This window comes from Seriola lalandi, unplaced genomic scaffold (assembly GCF_002814215.2).
Source record: "Seriola lalandi dorsalis isolate HSWRI2012SDOR001 ecotype SW California unplaced genomic scaffold, Sedor1 jcf7180002054544, whole genome shotgun sequence".
NCBI classification, from domain to species: domain Eukaryota; kingdom Metazoa; phylum Chordata; class Actinopteri; order Carangiformes; family Carangidae; genus Seriola; species Seriola lalandi.
Genome location: NW_019525097.1, coordinates 5,928,577 through 5,947,606, shown reverse-complemented (window position 1 = coordinate 5,947,606; position 19,030 = coordinate 5,928,577). Strand labels below are relative to the sequence as shown.

General features: G+C 40.9%; 1 protein-coding gene across 2 annotated transcripts; it reads left to right on the top strand.

Moving 5' to 3' along the window:
• The first annotated feature begins 3,811 nt into the window (after nt 1-3,811).
• LOC111661369 (single-minded homolog 1-like) lies at nt 3,812-15,189 on the top strand. 2 transcript variants are annotated; one of them, XM_023414900.2, is made up of 12 exons: nt 3,812-3,847; nt 4,779-5,240; nt 7,143-7,225; nt 7,336-7,425; nt 7,626-7,734; nt 8,223-8,308; nt 8,682-8,881; nt 9,063-9,169; nt 9,334-9,481; nt 12,089-12,245; nt 12,331-12,715; nt 13,189-15,189. In XM_023414900.2, exons 2-12 carry the CDS (start codon nt 5,066-5,068, stop codon nt 13,926-13,928), a joined length of 2,280 nt encoding a protein of 759 aa, XP_023270668.1. In that variant the 5' UTR covers nt 3,812-3,847; nt 4,779-5,065; the 3' UTR covers nt 13,929-15,189. The 2 variants fall into 2 exon arrangements, with proteins under 2 accessions (XP_023270668.1, XP_023270667.1); XM_023414899.2 differs by having other exon boundaries at nt 12,328-12,715.
• Nucleotides 15,190-19,030: the final 3,841 nt, after the last annotated feature.

The window sequence follows — 19,030 nt, the reverse complement described above, 5'->3', positions numbered from 1 at the left end:
CAAACTAAACTAGTGAAGACATGGGGAAGGCCGGGGTAAAATTTAAAACCTACAGAATGATTTTGCATGTTTAAGCTCTGGTGTATACTTCACATTATTGCAGATTATTTTCCAAAGTGAACCCTAATGGGTTTTTTTTGTTTGTTTTTTTTATTTGTTTGCGACTTTTCAAAAAAGTTAATTTTTTCAATATCCTGCAGATCTACATAATTACCAACAATTTGCAGAGATTGAAACTTGAGTTGAGTGCTGATGTCACTGTTGTGTGGCAGTGTGTAGAGTTTGGAGCAGGAGCTGGACGGCAGCAACCTTTTAAGGTAAGGCCTTTTTTTTTTACTAAATTTGTGCTACACTATTCTCGATGTCCATGCTCACTCTTTGTTTGTCTCCCGGGTTTGATTTAGTTCATGAACACAATACATTTTGACAGATCTCACATCAGTTCTTGGGAAACAGTTCCGATGAAAAATGTACCTGGCGAGGTCTGAGTATTATCCTCAGTAACAAATAAAACATTTCTGTAACACGTGGCAGCTGTGACTGTGGCAATTCATTTTTGAAAGGTTTAAAGGGTTACTTTGTCAATTTCAAGCATTACATCTGGTTATAAGTGTAGGGCAGTACTACTGTGTATGTAAAAAAAAAAAAGAAAAAAAATTGCATTCAGCGATAAAGCCAATGCTAAATCAGTGAGTACTCTTTATAGAGGCAAAAAACAAAATACAAAATTGAATTCCCCTGCATTCTCTTTAGTGGAAAAAAAGCTGAGATGGAAATTGTAAGACTTCAAAATCTGAGGTTTCTGTTTTGTTTTTGCTTTTGTTTTTTTTTTCACCACAGCAAATTAATATTAACTACACTGTTACTGAAACTCTATCTCCAGAGGTAAGTGAGAAGATGTTTGTTTCAAGGCCTATAGGTTTATGTAAGTGAGATCATAAAGAGTGTCCAGAGAGTCAGTATCAGGTCCCATCAGGAGAAATGATGCACCACGTTCCTCGCTGAGTACCACTGACAGTGTCTACCTTCATCCTCTCACCTCCTTCCCACCCTTTCCTCAAATCCTTTCCCTAAATAACCTTCACTAACCTGTGTGTGTGTGTGTGTGTGTGTGTGTGTGTGTGTGTGTGTGTGTGTGTTGGGGAGAATTTCAGGCCTGGCTTCCCACAGCGAAGCATGATTTGTAAAAAAAAAAAAAAAAAAAAAAACACCATAAAAATGGAAAGACGAGTGAGACTCGGGTGGTGGGGAGGGAGGAGGGAGGGGTTGGAAGGACACCAAAGCGGGCTCCCCTGTTGTGACAGCCTGCGGTGGGGCATTAACAGGAGGTCCGGCAGGGTAAATCTTCTACCAGCCTCTCCGAGCGTGTACCCTCGGAGAATTTCCCAATCCCTGACAGGCTGTCAGTCACTGCAGAGGGAGGGCACTGCTGAGAGGAAGCTGCTTTAAGCCTGATCTGCACGTACTGAATCTCCATTAAAGATTAGCTTTTTATGTGTAAGAAGGTTTTGTTTGGTTTCCACGCGGAAAAAAAAAGAGGTCTAGAGCACCAAAATGTGGTAAGAGTGATGATTGTTTCTTTCAAGAAAAATCAACAAGTTACATGAACAAACCATGGTGACCTCTGACCTGTGGGTGGCTCCTGTAAGAAACAGGAAGGGGAACGAGAGCCAGTGATGAGGTATTGGTCACAGACAGTGATGCGAGATAGATTGGAGAGCTTGTGTTCAGCTTCAAAGGCATCGAAGGGAATACCTCCTCTGGAAACATCAGCTGTGAGGGATGCTGCAGTGTGTTGTCTTTGCTTTAAAGGCAGAATCAGAGACCAGTCAGTATGTGTGGGGGCTGCCCTTTAATTGCCAATGTGTCTGTCTGAAAGGGGAAAATAATAGAAAGGTATGGCCTTGTGGCGGTAATTTTTAGTCCAGTAGAAGCCACTTAGTTAGACACTCTCTCTCTATCTCTCTCCTTAACACACACACACACACACACACACACACAAAGAAGAAGACAGGGAGAAATCTGTTCCCAGGCAGCAGGACAGTCTCAAATTATGGCAGGATGCAGCATCAATTTAAGGGCTAATTATGTGCGTAATGAGCTCACCGTCATGCGTCCGCGCCCCCGTCACCGCGCCCGCTGCTCTAACCGCCCCCCCCCCAACCCCACCTCCCTCCACACACCCCTCCAAGCCCCCACACCTCACACACCCCTCCCTCCTCCTCCATCTGAGCGCCTGGTATCTAATTAAAAAACTACATGCGCCGCGGCGCTCTCATTTGATTCACACCATGGAAATTAATCCTCAGATAAACGTGTTTGACGGACACCAAACTATTGCATGAGCACTGGACGCGGCACATTGCTCTCTCAGTCGGGTGTAAACTGTTTTGCATTTGGCTTTAAAGCAAAAAACAAAACATAAAAACCAAAACACTTCCAATATAGCTCAAGACAAAACTGGTTAACTTGACTGGAGAGCAAATTTGGCAAGAGGGTAAATTAGAAATATCATCGAACACTTGTGCAGGGAAATCATGCAAACTCAACCTCAACATTTTCATTTCGAATGTAAAAGTTTAAGCCTGAACACTCTGGGCATGAAGCTCCGTTTCCAGTTTCTCCGTGTTTAAGCGCAACCAACAACAAACCCCTTAAATTTAGACGAGATTCTGAAGCTGAAAGGTTCTGAGTCCAGAGGAGGCGCAGTCCACCAGAAAACAAGGGAAGGATGTAGTGTCACCAAGGAATACAGGTGAACAGGTCCGTGTTTGGGTCAGCTGTGTGCAGTATGTACAAGATGTTAAGAGCTATGATGCTGAAAGGAGGATTTAAGGCCTATTTAATTAAAACTAGCAGCATGAGAAGAAAAACACTGACACATTTTTTTATTTATTCCTCGGTTGTGTTTGTGGGTCTTTTTTATTTTTTTTTATGAGTAAAACCGTCAGTAAATCTGCACCTCTTCTGATTATTTCACCAAATGATGTGTTGAATACTTGTTGAGCTGCGTTTCGACCAGTGGATGATGAAAAAAAAAAACTTTTGTCATGATTCAATTTCTGGATTTATTTCATCTTTTCAGAGGGAATAAAAACAATTCCACTGGAGAAGTCAACACTTATTTTCCATCTAAGTGTCCATAAGAAAACATATTAAATTAAAATAAACAAATGAAAATTGTTTGATGATTGTTTAATTTAACTGTGTAAATAAATGAATGTTTTTCTTTTTTCTGGAATAACAACTGCTTTAGTTTTAATCTGGATATCTTCTTTAAGTAATCAGCAGATGAAGGTCTTTAGAGTTTTGATTTAGCCTCTCACCTGCACAACATTTCCCTGCTACGCTGTTTTATCCGGATTTTTATTTTTTTATTTATTTGAGCTTGATCCGTGATCTACAGGCTAATGACAAAAAGACAACAAGATCACATCCAAGCTCACTCCGGGCACGGCCAAGTGTCGCGCATAGCCTACACCTTGCCGTACCAAATTGACGCCCACGGCAAGCGTCCAATCACCAAACGACTTTCAGCGATTCTATCCAATCAGAGCGGAGTGGGCACGCGGTGGGCGGGTCCCGAGCTGCTCCAGAGAGGGACGTTGAGATAGTTGAGGAGAGGAGGCTTGTTGGGCACGAATGCCACTCGTTGCGCGTCCTTATAATTTGGAGAGGTGTATGCAGCGCACGGCCCGTTCGCCTTTCCAGGTGGAAATCCAGGAGGAGCTGAGACCAAACTTAACTGGGACGACTGGTGAACCCGGTTCAGGACAGGTGAAATTCCCAGCAGGCTGCCTGGTAAAGGCCACAAGGATCGATTCTGATGTGGGAAAATACAGCGCGGGTAGGAATACTGCGAATGTATCTGTCTCAACAAGTCTGTCAACTACTGCTGCATGTCAACAGTTAGATAGGTAGATTTTCGTATATAAAAAAAAAAAAAAAAAAAGTTGCGGTGATTTTATGTCACTGACGTTTTTGTTTTGTTTTTTTTTTCCAACGCACGATTCAGGAATTGTGTTGGATCAAATGTCATTTCCTCCATACTGCAGCTCTGATCAGAAACATGATGCCTGCCTGAAAATCCTTTTTTTTTCTTCTTTTTTTTAAAAATTCATTTGATTGAAGGAGCAGAAACGCAGTGTGCAGATTTATTGTTTTTTGTGGATTTAGACTAAACATTAAAGACGTGTAAAATGACTGTTAGCAGTGTGGCCTCCAGCAAAATCTATAGAGGGAAAATGTCTGACCAGTATAGGGTGGGTTTGACTCATAAAATTAAAAAAGAAAATGAACATGAACCACGCATGTATTTCTGATCTACAGCCTACGTCTGTATATCTTCACCACAGTAAATGATTGTGTGGGAATTGTCAGTAGTGTTGTTTCCTGTTGCACGTCGCCTGTGTTGTTGCTGCTGTAACTGTTGCTGTCTTGGTGGTGATGTTGTGAATAGTGTTGTTTTCATATTGCGGCCATTGTTGCAGTTTCTCGTCGTGATGCCGCTGCTAAAAGCCGAGCACACCCCGGCTCATATATATATATTCATCAAATCAGACTTTTGCTTTCACTGATGACTGGTGCGGAAAATCCATGTATAATCTATAGGCTATAGGTTCCAGAGTCAGCTGCCTCTGACATGCCGGTGTGTATCAGACACTTAGCTTACACATCCTGTCCGGCGTTGGTGTGAACGCAGGCCTCTGCACATCTAAATGCAAGTGCTTTTTTCATATACAGCAATAAAGCAGTTTTTGTGTGTGTGTGTCCTGCAGGTCATGGATGAACACCAGCGGCTGCACCGAGGAGGTTAAACTTCAACCAGCTGAACGATCACTGACCAATCAGGAGTTACCAGGGATATTCACGCGTTCTGGATTCAACTGTTTATTTTTATTTATTTTTTTTAAAGAAGCTTTTTTTTCTTTTTTTTTTTTAATTGATAAAAAAATATATACAATGAAAAGGAGGCAAAGCGGAGAGGAATCAATCAAACAGCTGATTTGAATGAGCACCGCCGTGTCACACAAGAAGGGTATAGCTACAGTGAAAAGGCTCCGAGATGAAGGAGAAATCCAAAACGGCCGCAAGGACTAGACGGGAAAAGGAGAACAGTGAGTTTTACGAACTGGCCAAAATGTTGCCTCTACCGTCGGCCATCACCTCTCAGCTGGACAAAGCTTCGATCATAAGACTGACAACGAGTTACCTGAAGATGAGAATTGTTTTCCCTCAGGGTGAGCGATCAGCCCTCTCAAACAAAACACCTTCAAGTTTTTTTTTTCCTTTTTTTTTGTTGTTGAAATTTTTCCTTTCAGCTGTGGAGCCCACTTTAGAGAAATTACAGACTACCTTTTCATATTTATCTTTATTACTACGCCTATAATTAACGAAGTTGCAAAATATTGACGACCCACTTTGATCAACATGTTTGCAAGGGTTAAGATCATAAAGTCGAGATTTTTAAACCACAGAAAATAAATAAAATTATAAGAAAAATTACAGCAGGCCGGTTTTATGAAAGGCTAAAGTAGCCTATCATTTCCTTATAATATGCTAGGCTAATATCACAATATAATTATGTTTTAATGGAGGCTCACACTCCGTAGATTAGTTTATATAAAATACAAATACTATGGTTAATAATAATTAAAGTCCCTTTAGCTCTGAACAATATTGTAGTGACGTTATGGGGAATTCAAAATAAAATGAAATGACATTTAGCAGCCTATATGTCACTGTACCCGCGCTGAGGGCCCACAGGCTCACTTAAAGCCACACACAAATAGGCCTAAATAATATGATCGCGATTCCGGAGTCCTCACAAATGGATTATGATCGTTTTTAATTCAGTGTGTCCAAAGGAGGCGATCTGCCACCATCTTTTATACAGGTCTCTGCAGGCGTCTCTGACTGCGTGAGTGAGAACAAGATGTACCAATTATAAAAAAGGCACTGCAAGGCTTCTAATCACCTAAAGCCATGTAAGCAGGAGGCACACACACACACACACACACACACACACACACACACACACACACACACACACACACACACACACACACACAATCATACACAGCCTCTCTTGTAGAGGAAACAAATGCTAAAAATGATCTCCCATGAAATCAGATGATAAGCTCAGGTTTTTGCTGCCATGTATACTTAATATAACAGACAGGCCATGACATGTAACATAAAACATTATCAAACAGACTAAATGAATATATATATTTATATAGAGCGAGAGAGAAACATTTTTATCAGTAATATTTGTAATATGTAGTATCATTCATCTTTCTATGTTAGTCCGCCATTCTCTCCATCCTCTCATCTGATGGCATGGTATTAGTCGACATGTCTGACAGAAGAGGCCTGTTTTTATTTTCATCTACAGCAGGGGAGCGGAACACCTCATTTATAGACGATACTCGAGCTCCACAAGATTTCTGATGAAAATTAATGAATTTCAATGAGAAACACTGGTCACTCGTTGTGTTGCATTTACATTGGAATAGAGTGACCAACAATCCATAGAAGACAACAACCATCACTTTCAATAGGCCAACAAAAATAAATAAATACAATTTTTAAAAAGCAAAACATAAATTATTATTATCAATAATAATGGTATTATGATTCATTGAAATTTCTATTAAAGTTACGTCATCTCTCCAGCCTATATTACAGCAGTTATAAGAGGCACGTCGCCTGTAACTCATGTCTCCAGCTGGTCCAACATGTGAGAGACATGTGGGGACACTGTAAATGCTTTAACACTATAATAGACTTTTTCTTTTCTTTCTTTTTTCTTTTTTTCTTTTTAAAAATCAGGCTCTCCTCTGGCTTGAGGTTGCGTGTCTGTGTCACACAGAGAGATACAGACTTGCCTTTTTCAGAATGCTAATAATAAGAATACAATTAATAATAATAATAATAATACAACAATAATAATAACAATAACAATAATAATAAATATAACAATAATAGTAATGTAAAATATAACAATAAAATATATAATAATAATAATGTAGATTTATGTAACAATACTGTATAACCAATAACTAAATACTGTATTATGTTTTTGCATTATTAATATAAATAAGAGCCAGCAGTCAGCAGCGTTGTCTCACTCTCTCCAGGTCTGGGTGAAGCTTGGGGTCACGCAAGTCGAACAAGATCTTTGGACAATATTGGACGAGAGCTGGGATCTCATTTGCTGCAGGTACATTAATAATTGTTTAAAAACTATTATTGATCAGCTTCAGGGGGAAATGGTCGTCATGACGAATAATTTTCAGAGGTAGTAACAGTGGCCATGTGGTTTATTTACAGACGTTGGACGGATTCATCTTTGTTGTGGCTCCGGATGGGAAGATAATGTACATTTCAGAGACGGCGTCGGTCCATTTGGGACTGTCTCAGGTCCGTTTGTGCAATCACATTTATTTATTTCATATATATATATATATATATATATTCTTTCTGTGTGTCTGTTAGTCTGATAGCCTGTCCTTATTAATAATTTAATGTAATTTAATACAACATCATGTTGATGGTTTCTAGGCAAAAAAAATAGCTTCAGGAAATCCTTACCTGGTAATTACCTGAGTTCATCTCAACAGGTAGAGTTGACTGGGAACAGTATTTATGAATATGTCCATCCTGCCGACCACGACGAGATGACAGCTGTCCTGACACCACATCAGCCCTATCACTCACACTTTGTCCAAGGTAAATTACATTTCCTTTCTGGAGCTCTCTCTCCATCGTACGTTTGCAATTTAATTACGACTCGTTGTGCCTAGAGCCAGCACGTGGCTAAAATAGATGTTAATGATGTTGCAGTATATCAATGAAATATTTATGCATGTAATCTGCACCAGTGTGTGCGTCTTACATCGGATAGAACTGCAATAACAATTCCTACAGGATGCATTTTGAATCAGTTAAGTCGCTTTATAATTTTACATGCATGTTTTTTATTTATTTATTTAACACTAATAATGCATTTATTTTGTAATCATTGCGTATTATTATAAAATGCCTCCATGTTTGAAATAAACAAGTGCGCCATCGTGGTCTATGAGACTAGGTATTTCAATATGCAGACAAATAGCGACAGCCTGCAGTTTTTTTTCCCCCACTCACATGAGATTGGAGTTTATGATTGGACTCTTATTTAGCCTGTTATCGCTCAGTCACAAATATCTTCCCTGCAGAATATGAGGTGGAGCGTTCTTTCTTTCTGCGGATGAAATGTGTGCTGGCAAAAAGAAACGCAGGCCTCACCAGCGGCGGATACAAGGTAGACCATGAAGTTTTGTCACCGACAAACCAGTGTTTAATTAACGTTTTATTAATTAACAAAACAGTTAGATGCAATTCATTAATTCATTAATTTTAGTATAAAAATATCAGTCACTAGGCCTGTGTTTTATTTCTATCTAAGGAAAAAAAAAAAGATTCCTGTGAGTCACTCTGTCATAAGGAATTCAGCACAGGAAGAATTGGAATATTGTTTAATGTTTATACAATATTTACAATAAATAAAATAATAATTCTATATTCCAGTTGATGGATATATAAATTATGGAGTTTGCTTCTACAGTGTTAATTTTAATTTACTACACCCTTTAGAAAAGGGGCATTTCATAATGTGTGTTATTGCTGTATGACAGGTGATCCACTGCAGTGGCTACCTGAAGATCCGCCAGTACAGTTTGGACATGTCACCTTTTGAGGGCTGCTACCAGAACGTGGGCTTGGTGGCTGTGGGACACTCTCTGCCACCCAGCGCCGTGACTGAGATCAAACTGCACAGTAACATGTTTATGTTCAGAGCCAGTCTGGACATGAAGCTCATCTTCCTCGACTCCAGGTAGGCACAGATGAAAATAATAATAATTAAAAAAAAATGTGTTTGTTAATGTAATGTTTGTTAAAAAAGAAAAAAAAAGCTCTGAAACACTGCTTTTTATCCCTGCAGGAATACAGGCAAATTTAAAACATCCTTGAATTGCAAAGTGTATTTTTAACATCGCTGCTTAATTCCCCTCCAGGGTAGCAGAGCTGACAGGTTACGAGCCCCAGGACCTGATAGAGAAAACTCTTTACCATCACGTCCACAGCTGTGACATCTTCCACCTCCGCTGTGCTCACCACCTCTGTGAGTTACAAGCCTTCTCTATTATGCTTTTTACAACAGACCCTAACTGCTCAGACAACCTGCTGCAGCCACCACGTGCTGACAATCACACTTACACACAAACGTGCATGTCATTAAATACAGTAATCTCTGTTTTCTCTCCTGCTTCTTTTTATCTCCTTCAGTGCTGGTAAAAGGCCAAGTCACCACTAAGTATTATCGTTTTCTGGCCAAGCATGGTGGCTGGGTCTGGGTCCAGAGTTACGCCACAATTGTCCACAACAGCCGATCCTCGAGACCTCACTGCATCGTCAGCGTCAACTACGTCCTCACGTGAGTCTCAGTACAGATTTCCATCCTAAAAATAAGAGGAAAACTTTTCTAAAGAGAGCTAGTCTTAAAAAAACTAAAGTTATATGACAGATACTTCCTTGAGACAAATTCATGCATATGAATCTGTTGTAATATTTTATGTGAATCATACATTTCAAATAATAAGTTATTACATTTATTGCATTTTGTACTAAAATCCCTGAAATTACAGAATCATCATAACACACGGTTTACGAGGCAATACTGGTGTAAATGCAGCTGCATTTTTAATGGTGTTTGCTGAGGGAACAGCATTGAATATTTAACTAGATTAAGTAAAATCATATCATACACTCTTATGATCCATGCTCGAAGCTCACTCTATGATATGATGGGTCTTTGTCTCTCGGAGAAATCCCTCCCTTTATCCCTCTGCAGCCTCTCTGTACAAATCCACCAAAACACTGTGGCTACAGGGCTCAGGCAGTTGTGTGTCATGAGAGCACAAAGCACACTAAGGCCCTCTGAGACAGCAAGACAAACATCAAGGTTCAACCCCATCAAAAAACCCCTACTGTCACCATCGATCCGCAGTCTAAGGAAAGCTGAATCGATCAAACGGTGAACTAGGAATCAATAGCTATCTCATAGCTGTAGCACATGTTGGATTTTCCTTGTTAGGTTTGGTTGATCCAAATGTCGCTTTTCCTGTGTGTGTGTGTGTGTGTGTGTGTGTGTGTGTGTGTGTGTGTGTGTGTATGTGTGTGTGTCTCCTTCGACGTGTGTGATAGTTTGTGTGTGTGAGTCTGTACGTGCATGCATGCATATGGCAGCACTCCAAGTATTGATTCTTTCAATGCAGTAAGGAGAAAACAAAGTAACTACATTAAAATGACAGTGAATTTCCAAACGTGTAATTAGGTTTAACACCGAAGTAAAAAATAGATGAATAAGATAAAAACAACTACATTAAAAAAAAAAAAAAAAGACAAGCCGCAATTCAATCACCTTGTCCCAGCAGCATTTTAACCCAACAATAATTCATTAATGAATCATGTTTGGAGGTTGGACTGGTGGCGCATTTCAGACATGAGGTGCTCTGACATTGAACCTGAGGTGGAATTCGGCTAACACAGCTGAGTTTGCACAAAGGCCCAACATTATTGGCTCAGACATAAGTCAGCTAGGGCACAGATAGGATGCAGAACCAGCCACCGCAACTATACCTGCAAGAGCAAATAACACTCACACTGTGTACTGGCTATCCAAACACAGCCTTTCCCCTAAGGTGTTGTACATAAAGAATGGGTCATATTTAGAGTCATATTAAAGAGGCTGGCTGTGCAGGGTCAGGGATGGGCCACAGGGTTTAAAATGCCAGGCAGCTGCTATTACATACTGTTGATGTGATAAGTTAAGAATAGGCTCATGTTTGCTGAACACTTGACACAGGAGCCTTTTCACTCCCTCGACAGTGTCACTTGGATTGAGTTCAGCCACAGGACAGTGGGTTAAAATGTCAAAAGATGGTGCACATGCTGCATGCACGTGCACAAATAAAATCCATTCAAAGACTGATATTTGTTTTTGTAAGATGCTTGCAGGGGTGATTCAGTGCAGAGATAGTGTGCACATGCATGTGTCTGTGTGCACATTTACTCATGTTGCTTTCTGGCAATGGTTGTACGGCATAAAAGAATGATTAACTTTCCTCAGGTTGTCTGTTATTTTTCTCAGAGGTGGGGGGGAGCTTAATCTCTTTATCTTAAACGCTGTTTTCACTTCTCATAGTCCTCACATCATTCACATCATAAAAGTGGGCTTGTAAAATACGTCCGGCTATCTATATTCAATATTGGCCAAGACGTCTGCTGCAGACTAATTACTGATTATCTCGCTTGGTGCACTGCTACCACCAGGACTGTTGAAGAAAGAACGACGGCGCTCAGATTATATCGGGGAAAAAAAATGCTAAAAGGATTCAGACGTCCTGAATTAACTGGGAATACTGGAAGGTTAAAGGTGAACAAGTAAAAATATGGCCTCGCTTAACAACGTTCAAAGTGTCCTTGAGCAAGGCATGACCATCAATACTTAAATGAAGCTGCTCAGTGACCTGCAGCAGACATAAAGCAATGCGAACCGAAACAGCAAAGCTAGCAGCTCTGTGAGGTTCTACTTAGCATAAACGCCAGCATGCTAACATGCTCACAACGACAATGCTATCATGCCAATCTTTAGCAGGTATAATGTGTGCCACCATTTTATACGGGTACTGTAGCTTTAGCACACCTTACTCATCTTTAGCCAGCCAGCATGCTAACATTTGCTAATATGGCTTCACACAAAGTACAGGTTGTTGATGGGAATGTCATTAGTTTTGAAGGTATTTGGTCACTTTGAAATGTGAGAGGATCTTCAAAGTCAGTAGGGTTCATCATTTGGGGGTCATGAGAATCTTTACAAAATTTAATAGCAATTCATCCAATCGTTGTTGAGATATTTTAGTCTGGACCAACATTGCTGGAAGGTTTTTTAGCCACTGACAGGGCTAAAAAGTCACAACCTAGATAAATATAGGTTAAAATTTATTCTTATTTCTAACCTATATTTTGTTTGTGCCAAAAGGGACACAGAGTATAAGGGAATGCAGCTGTCCCTGGACCAAATGAGCCCCACCAAGCCAGCCTTCCCCTACACCGACAGTCACACTGAGGAGAGGAAGAGCACCAAGTCACGTCTGACCCAGGCCAAGGCCAAGGCCAGAGTCTCACCCTACCCACAGGTAATAAACAGTATGGTTTGTAGAGCTAAATCAAGAAAAGAGACAAACTCTCTGAACCGTGATTTTTTTTGTTTCCGTCCAGCAGTTTTCCGCTTTCAATCCAGAGCGTTCAGAGTCAGACCAAGACAGCCAATGGGGAGGAAGCCCTCTGACAGACTCAGCATCTCCTCAGCTGCTGGATCCCGGTGAGGCTGCAGAGGCATCTTGTGCCTACCGACTGTATCCAGAGTCTGGCTCCCTGTGCTACAGCCTTGGTCTATCCGAAGAGGATCTCGCCCATGCCCAAGCACATCCTCACACCACCACCTGTGATCGCGTCCGGTGCCAGAGCGGCCGCTACTTCCTAGGAACCCCCCAGTCGGGAAGAGAGGTGTGGTGGGACGCCACACGCTCCGTGCTCTCGCTGCCGAAATCCTCGGTGGAGAATAGCGAAGGCTACGAAATCACATCCTACCATGGAGCCATTCACGGTGAGGTGTTAGGGTTGAGACCACAACCATCTGTCTCTGAAAATAGCTCTGACCTAGCTTCTCCTGGTAGCTGTTTTGCAAATGTTATTATGGGACATGCTAAGTTGTTTACGACGTCTCTTGCCAGTGTCCCGATTGCTACCATCTGTTCAGAAATTGCCTGCAACAGAAAGCCAAGTTATTTCACATTTCACATCCTCAAACAGTGAAGCAACCCCCACTATGCTTCTGCCAAGACATTCCCTCTAACAGACCATGATTCTATATGCATTTAAAGCAGAATTACACATTACATGTACAAACTCGTGGTTTTAGCAACTTAAATATAGATGAGAAGACAAGATACAGATCTTGTTCAGAGCTTTTTAATCACACATTGTGAATCCCGGCAGAAGGGATTCAATTACTTATTAACACAGTGTAATTTATTTCTTTTCCTGTTTTGAAATGTGGCCTTTGCACTCTCCGTACAGGACGGGGCCACTGGGATGAAGACAGTGTAGTGAGTTCACCCGACGGAGGCGGGTCCACCAGTGATTCAGGAGAGCGTTACCACGGTGACCACTTCCGGGCAAGCCCTCGAGAGCCGAGCAAGATGGAGACCCTGATTCGTGCCACACAGCAGATGATCAAAGAGGAAGAGAGCCGTCTGCAGCAGCACAAGGCGCCGCTGGATGTCTCAGGGCTCACCAAGGCTCAGAGCCCGTGTTTCAACTCGCTACCCCACCACTCACAGCTCACCATGCCCAGCGTGGTGTGTCGAGGCCCGGGGGCCCCCAGCATCGACCTCCCCTCCGAACGCCTCCATCACCGGGACGGCATCAAAGTGCTGGGCCCCCATGACAACGACGAAAACACGACCAGTCCTGCTTCTTTGTCTCGTCTCAGCAGCCCCAGCTCTGATGGGATCCCCAGGTCGGGCCTCTCTCTCACCAAAGACTACATGCAGACGGATCTGTCCCCCCACCCTTCACAGCCCCAGGGGAGTCCGCTGCTCTATCCAACCCAGGAGAGGCAGCAACTGGACAGGCAAGCAGCCTATGCTTTGACTGGGTACTCCCTGGAGCACCTCTACGACCCGGAGAACCTGCGGAGTTACTCGGGACTGGCCTGCGGAGGAGTCCAGTATGATGTGGCGTCTCATGTGAGGATGCAGGCTGAGCAGATGCAGGGACACAAGGCCACCTCAGTTATCATAACCAACGGGAGCTGACGATATCTGGTGCAGACAGATCCTGTTCTCTAAATGAGGATGTTACAGTATAAGGTGGTGCTGTATGCACATGCAACACTGGCCAGGTGCTTGATGGGAAAGGCGAGACAATGAAAAAAGAATGAAAGGTACCTGCACAGGGTTGATGTGCTCTCTCTGGCTCATCCAGCACAATTCTTGTCCGTCAGGCCTGTGTATCATAACACTCTCTTTCTCTATCATCACAGGACGATTTTCCAAGACTCTAAAGGACTAACACTCAGTACACCACCCGGCACAGGGCGGAGGTTTTCTCCATTACATAGGAATACAGTGTTATTTTAATGTCAGTGAGCTGAATTCCCCTCCTTGCAAAGGCGACCCAAGTTTTGAGTCTGGTTAAACATCAAACCAGTGTTTCTGTTCCAAACGTCTTACGCATCATTGGCCATGTGAGTTAATCTGTCCTGGACACGATTTCCAAAGGCAGTAAGAAAATGTGTTGTTCCACTGCCCCTTCACCTGAAAACTCCATTGCACAGAGCATAATGTTTGACACATGAAGTGCAACATGGGAAAGGCGAGCAATTCGCTATTGTAAGATGTCAATGTTTCCTGGTATTTATTTGTCAGTGGGATATTTTCTGTATGTGTCATTTCTTTCTGTCCAAGTAGAAACTTTACTGGTGGCATTAAATTAGTTTTGGTGTTTGGATTGCACCAACATTAGATTAAAAAAAAAAAAAAAAGTGGAAAAAACAGAAAGAAAAAAATATATCTGATATGTAAAAGTGTAAAATATGCAGGTCAACTTTAAACTCTTTTAATGTGTGTGTGACATGGCCTCACTTAGAGCGCAAAGAGAGATTACAAAACTCATTTGCAATCTTCCCATGGCCTCTACATATAGGCATTGTATGTATCGACTTACAGTTGTGGCTGAAATGATATTGTTTACATATCAGAGTATAATTTTTCCTGTTTTTACCTCACTTAACCTTTACCCAACATATTAGCATATGTAGCGTATGCTTTAACACCCTTAAATTCTGCTCCACATGCAAAGAAAACTATTTGTTTTTTATCTTGTTTTGTCATGACAGCGTAAAGGGTTGAAATGATTGATACCAACTTATCTAAAATATGTTGAATGTTTTTAGTTTCTTATTTAATTTATGATGTAAATATCATCGCTCAATGAACTTTTGGACAAGAAGTGACAAGATTATTTATTAGTTGGTTAAAAAGTCTCTTAAATCTGAATACAGTTGAAAATGAATAACTTTTGTCTTTGTTGATTTTTGTCCTACAGATGTTGCCATCGAAAATGTTTTGAATGACAGCACATACTGTTGCTACCCCCAGAAACTGCTCATTTAGACATACTATAGATATATGTCGGATGTATGTTGTTCACCCATCATGAACATTTAGGGCAGGTTTGTACAATGCATTTTGAGATTTATAGATATAAATATAGTTTTACATTTATATACATATACACAGTCATTACGTGTCCAATCCAACACAGAAAAGACACACAGCTATTTATTAAACATAAAAAAAATTCTAACATAATATATAGGCTAGATGTAGGTTAAAAATATATAAATATACAGTATAGACAACCTTTAAAGTTTAAGGCTATTTTTAATTTATTTTTTCTAGAGTTTCGTCTTAAATTATTTTGATAAAATAAAAGCATTGTTAAAAAATATTATTAAAAGACCAAAACTGACAATGTAAAGATGTCAATCTTTAAAACTAAGCCACAAATATATAGTTTCATTTTTGAAAAGGGCTAACTAATTTCTTCAAACTGCGGGGAACTGAAGTTTTAGCAAACATTACTCAAACAGGAGTAATAGTCCATTTGTTGGGGACTATTTTCAGCCGCGGATGAATACACGTTTGGCGCGCTGAGAGCATTTATGGCACCAGGATGGTCTATTTTGGGATTAACTCCAACTACAATGGCCATGGTCATTTTACTCAAGGAATATATGACCATCAATGCAACAAGTGTGACTCATTTATGTGTTTTTAACAGTTTATGAACAACAATGGAGCTCTATATAAGTTATATCAGGCTTTAGACACACAAACAATACTTGTTAGTAACAATTCATTGTTGGTTTTGGTTATTTCATGGGACTTGTTGATATAAAAATATAGAATATCAAAAGCCTTATAGTAAAATTTTTAGATATACCTGGCAACAAGTGAATTAACAGAGGGCATTAGTACAAACCTCTAGTACAAGAAATTAGTGCAAATCATTACAACGGCAAACTGCTATGACTGCCGAGCTGTCACATTTTAAATGCACTTGCAGCAACACGTTCCCTCTGTTGGAGCAGTTGAACTCGCACATTTAGCTGCTCCGACCTCTGCTCGGAGGCAATTTCTCTGCCATGTATTTTAATGTATGTAAGTTATTCACATGTAGCTGGAGAACTGGCCTGCCTGCCTGTCTGAGCTGAGAGGGACCTGGACACAGTCTGGGCCTGGATGCAGAGCTCCCATCACTCACCACTGACATGGCCATGTGATGGTCTGCCAGATATCACTGCTGCTGCCATTCCAGGAGGTAGAACGCTCTGCTGTTGACATCAGCCAGGGTTTAGGAAGGGTGTGTGTGTGTGTGAGAGTGAATGAGTGTGGGTGAGTGTGTGTTTTTTGCTGAGATACTTCAATAATAAGAGGCCTATTTTTTTCTAAACACTGGGGGTTTTGCCTGATGTGCCCTGAAGGCTTTCACGTGTAGAGTCGGCTACAAATGCGGCCAAACACTGGGCCTTTTGCCCAGACTTTGCACACTTGCATACACCTCCCCACCCATCTCCCCACCCGCCTCAACCCCCACCCCCCATTCCACCCAAGATCCTGTCAGTCCTACCTCAGTCCTATAGAAAGAAACAGGCTATTACAGAGCCTCAGAGTCCGCGGGAAGCTGCAGAGTTGTGAGCCAGTAGAGGGGAAAATGAACAGTTTTTGAGAGGAAAAAAAACATATAATTAAGAAAAGCAGAAGTGGAAGAAGCAATTAGATCGTTTACTCATGCAAAAGTAGCAAGACCACAATGTAAAAATACTGTCACAAGCAAAAGTCCTGCATCCAAAACTTGACTTGAGTAAAAGTATTTAAGCACCATCAGTACAAAATAATAGTAGTTATGCAGGATGGCTATAGTTTCAGACAGTTATATTATTATTATTATTATTATTATTATTATATCCATGATATTATTGCTTGATTATTACAAAACAATGTGTGAGCAGCATTTTAAGGTTGTAGCTGGTCAAGGTGGAGCTAACTGAAACTACTTTATATACTGCTGGGTTGTTTCATCTGTAAAAATCATCATCTTTTATGAATTGATACTACATTTTGGATGCCAAATCTAAACTAATAAGGCTCCCTTTATACATTATATTTAGTGGTTCTATTAATGATGAATAAATGACACACTGAAGCTTTGTAGATTCATATCCATGAATCTGAATAACTTTTGAGTTGCTAAGTTGTGAAATAACTGCAGAGTGTAAAGTAAAATCTAAATCTGTGAAGTGACTTGTGACAGTAGCTGTTAGACATAGTGGAATAGACAGTAGTAATTTGGGGAGTTGGGGAAAACATTAACAGGAGAGACCTTTCTTAAAGAACAGCTGAGGTATATCTGTTGTTTTTTCTTTTAGGAGTGATTCAAGAAGTTAGTGGAGGACAGCAGATATTGGGAATAGAATCATTTCAATCAGGTATAAAACAAAGGATCGTATGATGTCACTGCATGAACAGATGTGTTATGTTAATCATTTCCTTACTCTCAGGAAGCAACCATAATGAACCACAGTGCTGCAAAATGAAAGCATCGGCAGTTAATTTTACTACTATGCTACTGAGTGAATCAGCTTTGTTTGCACCATAAGGCATTAGCAGTTAGAGGAGATAAAAGGTGGCTGGCTGTGTCATGCAGTTGACTGAGAAAAACTATAGAACCGCAAGGGGCGAGATCCCAGGGTTTCACAACTGCAGTGAAGGAGAAATGGATCCTAACCTCGCAAACGACCACAGAATACAAAGGTGCAGGTGGCGAGGCTCAGAATATCCCCCGAACGTCTATGTGATTGATTTCAGGCCCGGGATTGAGGCACGACTGCATATTCATACATCAGTTGAAGTGTTCTTCCGCCAGTGCCTCTATAATTCAACCTGGCACTTAGTGAAGAGTCATCCTTATGGAGCAGCTTCAGACCGGCGCAGAGGAAAATGTTTCAACATGTTTTCTGTTCTATGCGCACCTCTTTGAGCGTGAACTGACATTTTATAATTGTTTAATTCCGCTCACATCTTTTTCTTTTTTTTCTTTTTTTTTCCACCCTCAAGTATTCAGCCAAGGAGCTGCAGCTCCTGGATGTGTTGCGCCAAAACACAACTACAAAAGTGTGAAATCAAGCAAATATCGTACACGGTGCATGCAAACATTTCCCATGCAGCAATAAAGCGCCAGTCAGCCGAGGGCAAAAGAGCTCAAGACCTGGGAAAATCATTCAACCATGGCACTTGGTGACACCTCAGTGGCAGAACTCACTGCACCAAAACACATTTAGATGTTCTGATCGGATGGACCAGGATATTGAGGTCATGTGGTCGATCTGATTGGCTGAGCCGGGAGACTGAGGTCATTTTTGCAAAGAAGGGAGGAAATAAGGTTTCTGCTGCTTATAAAACATGCAGTAAATTAAAGGCTGTGTAAACATTACAACGCAATTTCATATATTTTAGGTCTTTCTCTTCAAATTTCACAGATTAGGATTAACAATCCATTTAATGAATCCCATGAAAAGACCAACACCAGCAATGTGTCACTCAGTACTTTCCGTCTTTCCCTGGCCTATGAGCGCCCTGAGGCTCCAAGCCTTATACAGAATGTAAATCTTTAAAAGCAAGTCACAAATATAATATTTGTCAAATCCTAAATCAGCTGGGCCTTAGTCTATAGTTTTTAGCAAACACAATTCCAACAGGTGAAACCAGTGCATTTATTGAGGACCACTTTCAGCTGTAGATTTCTTGTGCCAGTGAGTATTTATCAGAGTTTTTGGACATGGGATTCCTTGACA

Bases quoted from the DNA above. Each gene is read 5' to 3' on its own strand.
- LOC111661369 (XM_023414899.2), top strand. From the start codon at position 5,066: ATGAAGGAGAAATCCAAAACGGCCGCAAGGACTAGACGGGAAAAGGAG. The intron at 8,882-9,062 runs GTAGGCACAGAT...ATTCCCCTCCAG, and splicing joins CTCATCTTCCTCGACTCCAG to GGTAGCAGAGCTGACAGGTT. The intron at 9,482-12,088 runs GTGAGTCTCAGT...TTGTGCCAAAAG, and splicing joins AGCGTCAACTACGTCCTCAC to GGACACAGAGTATAAGGGAA.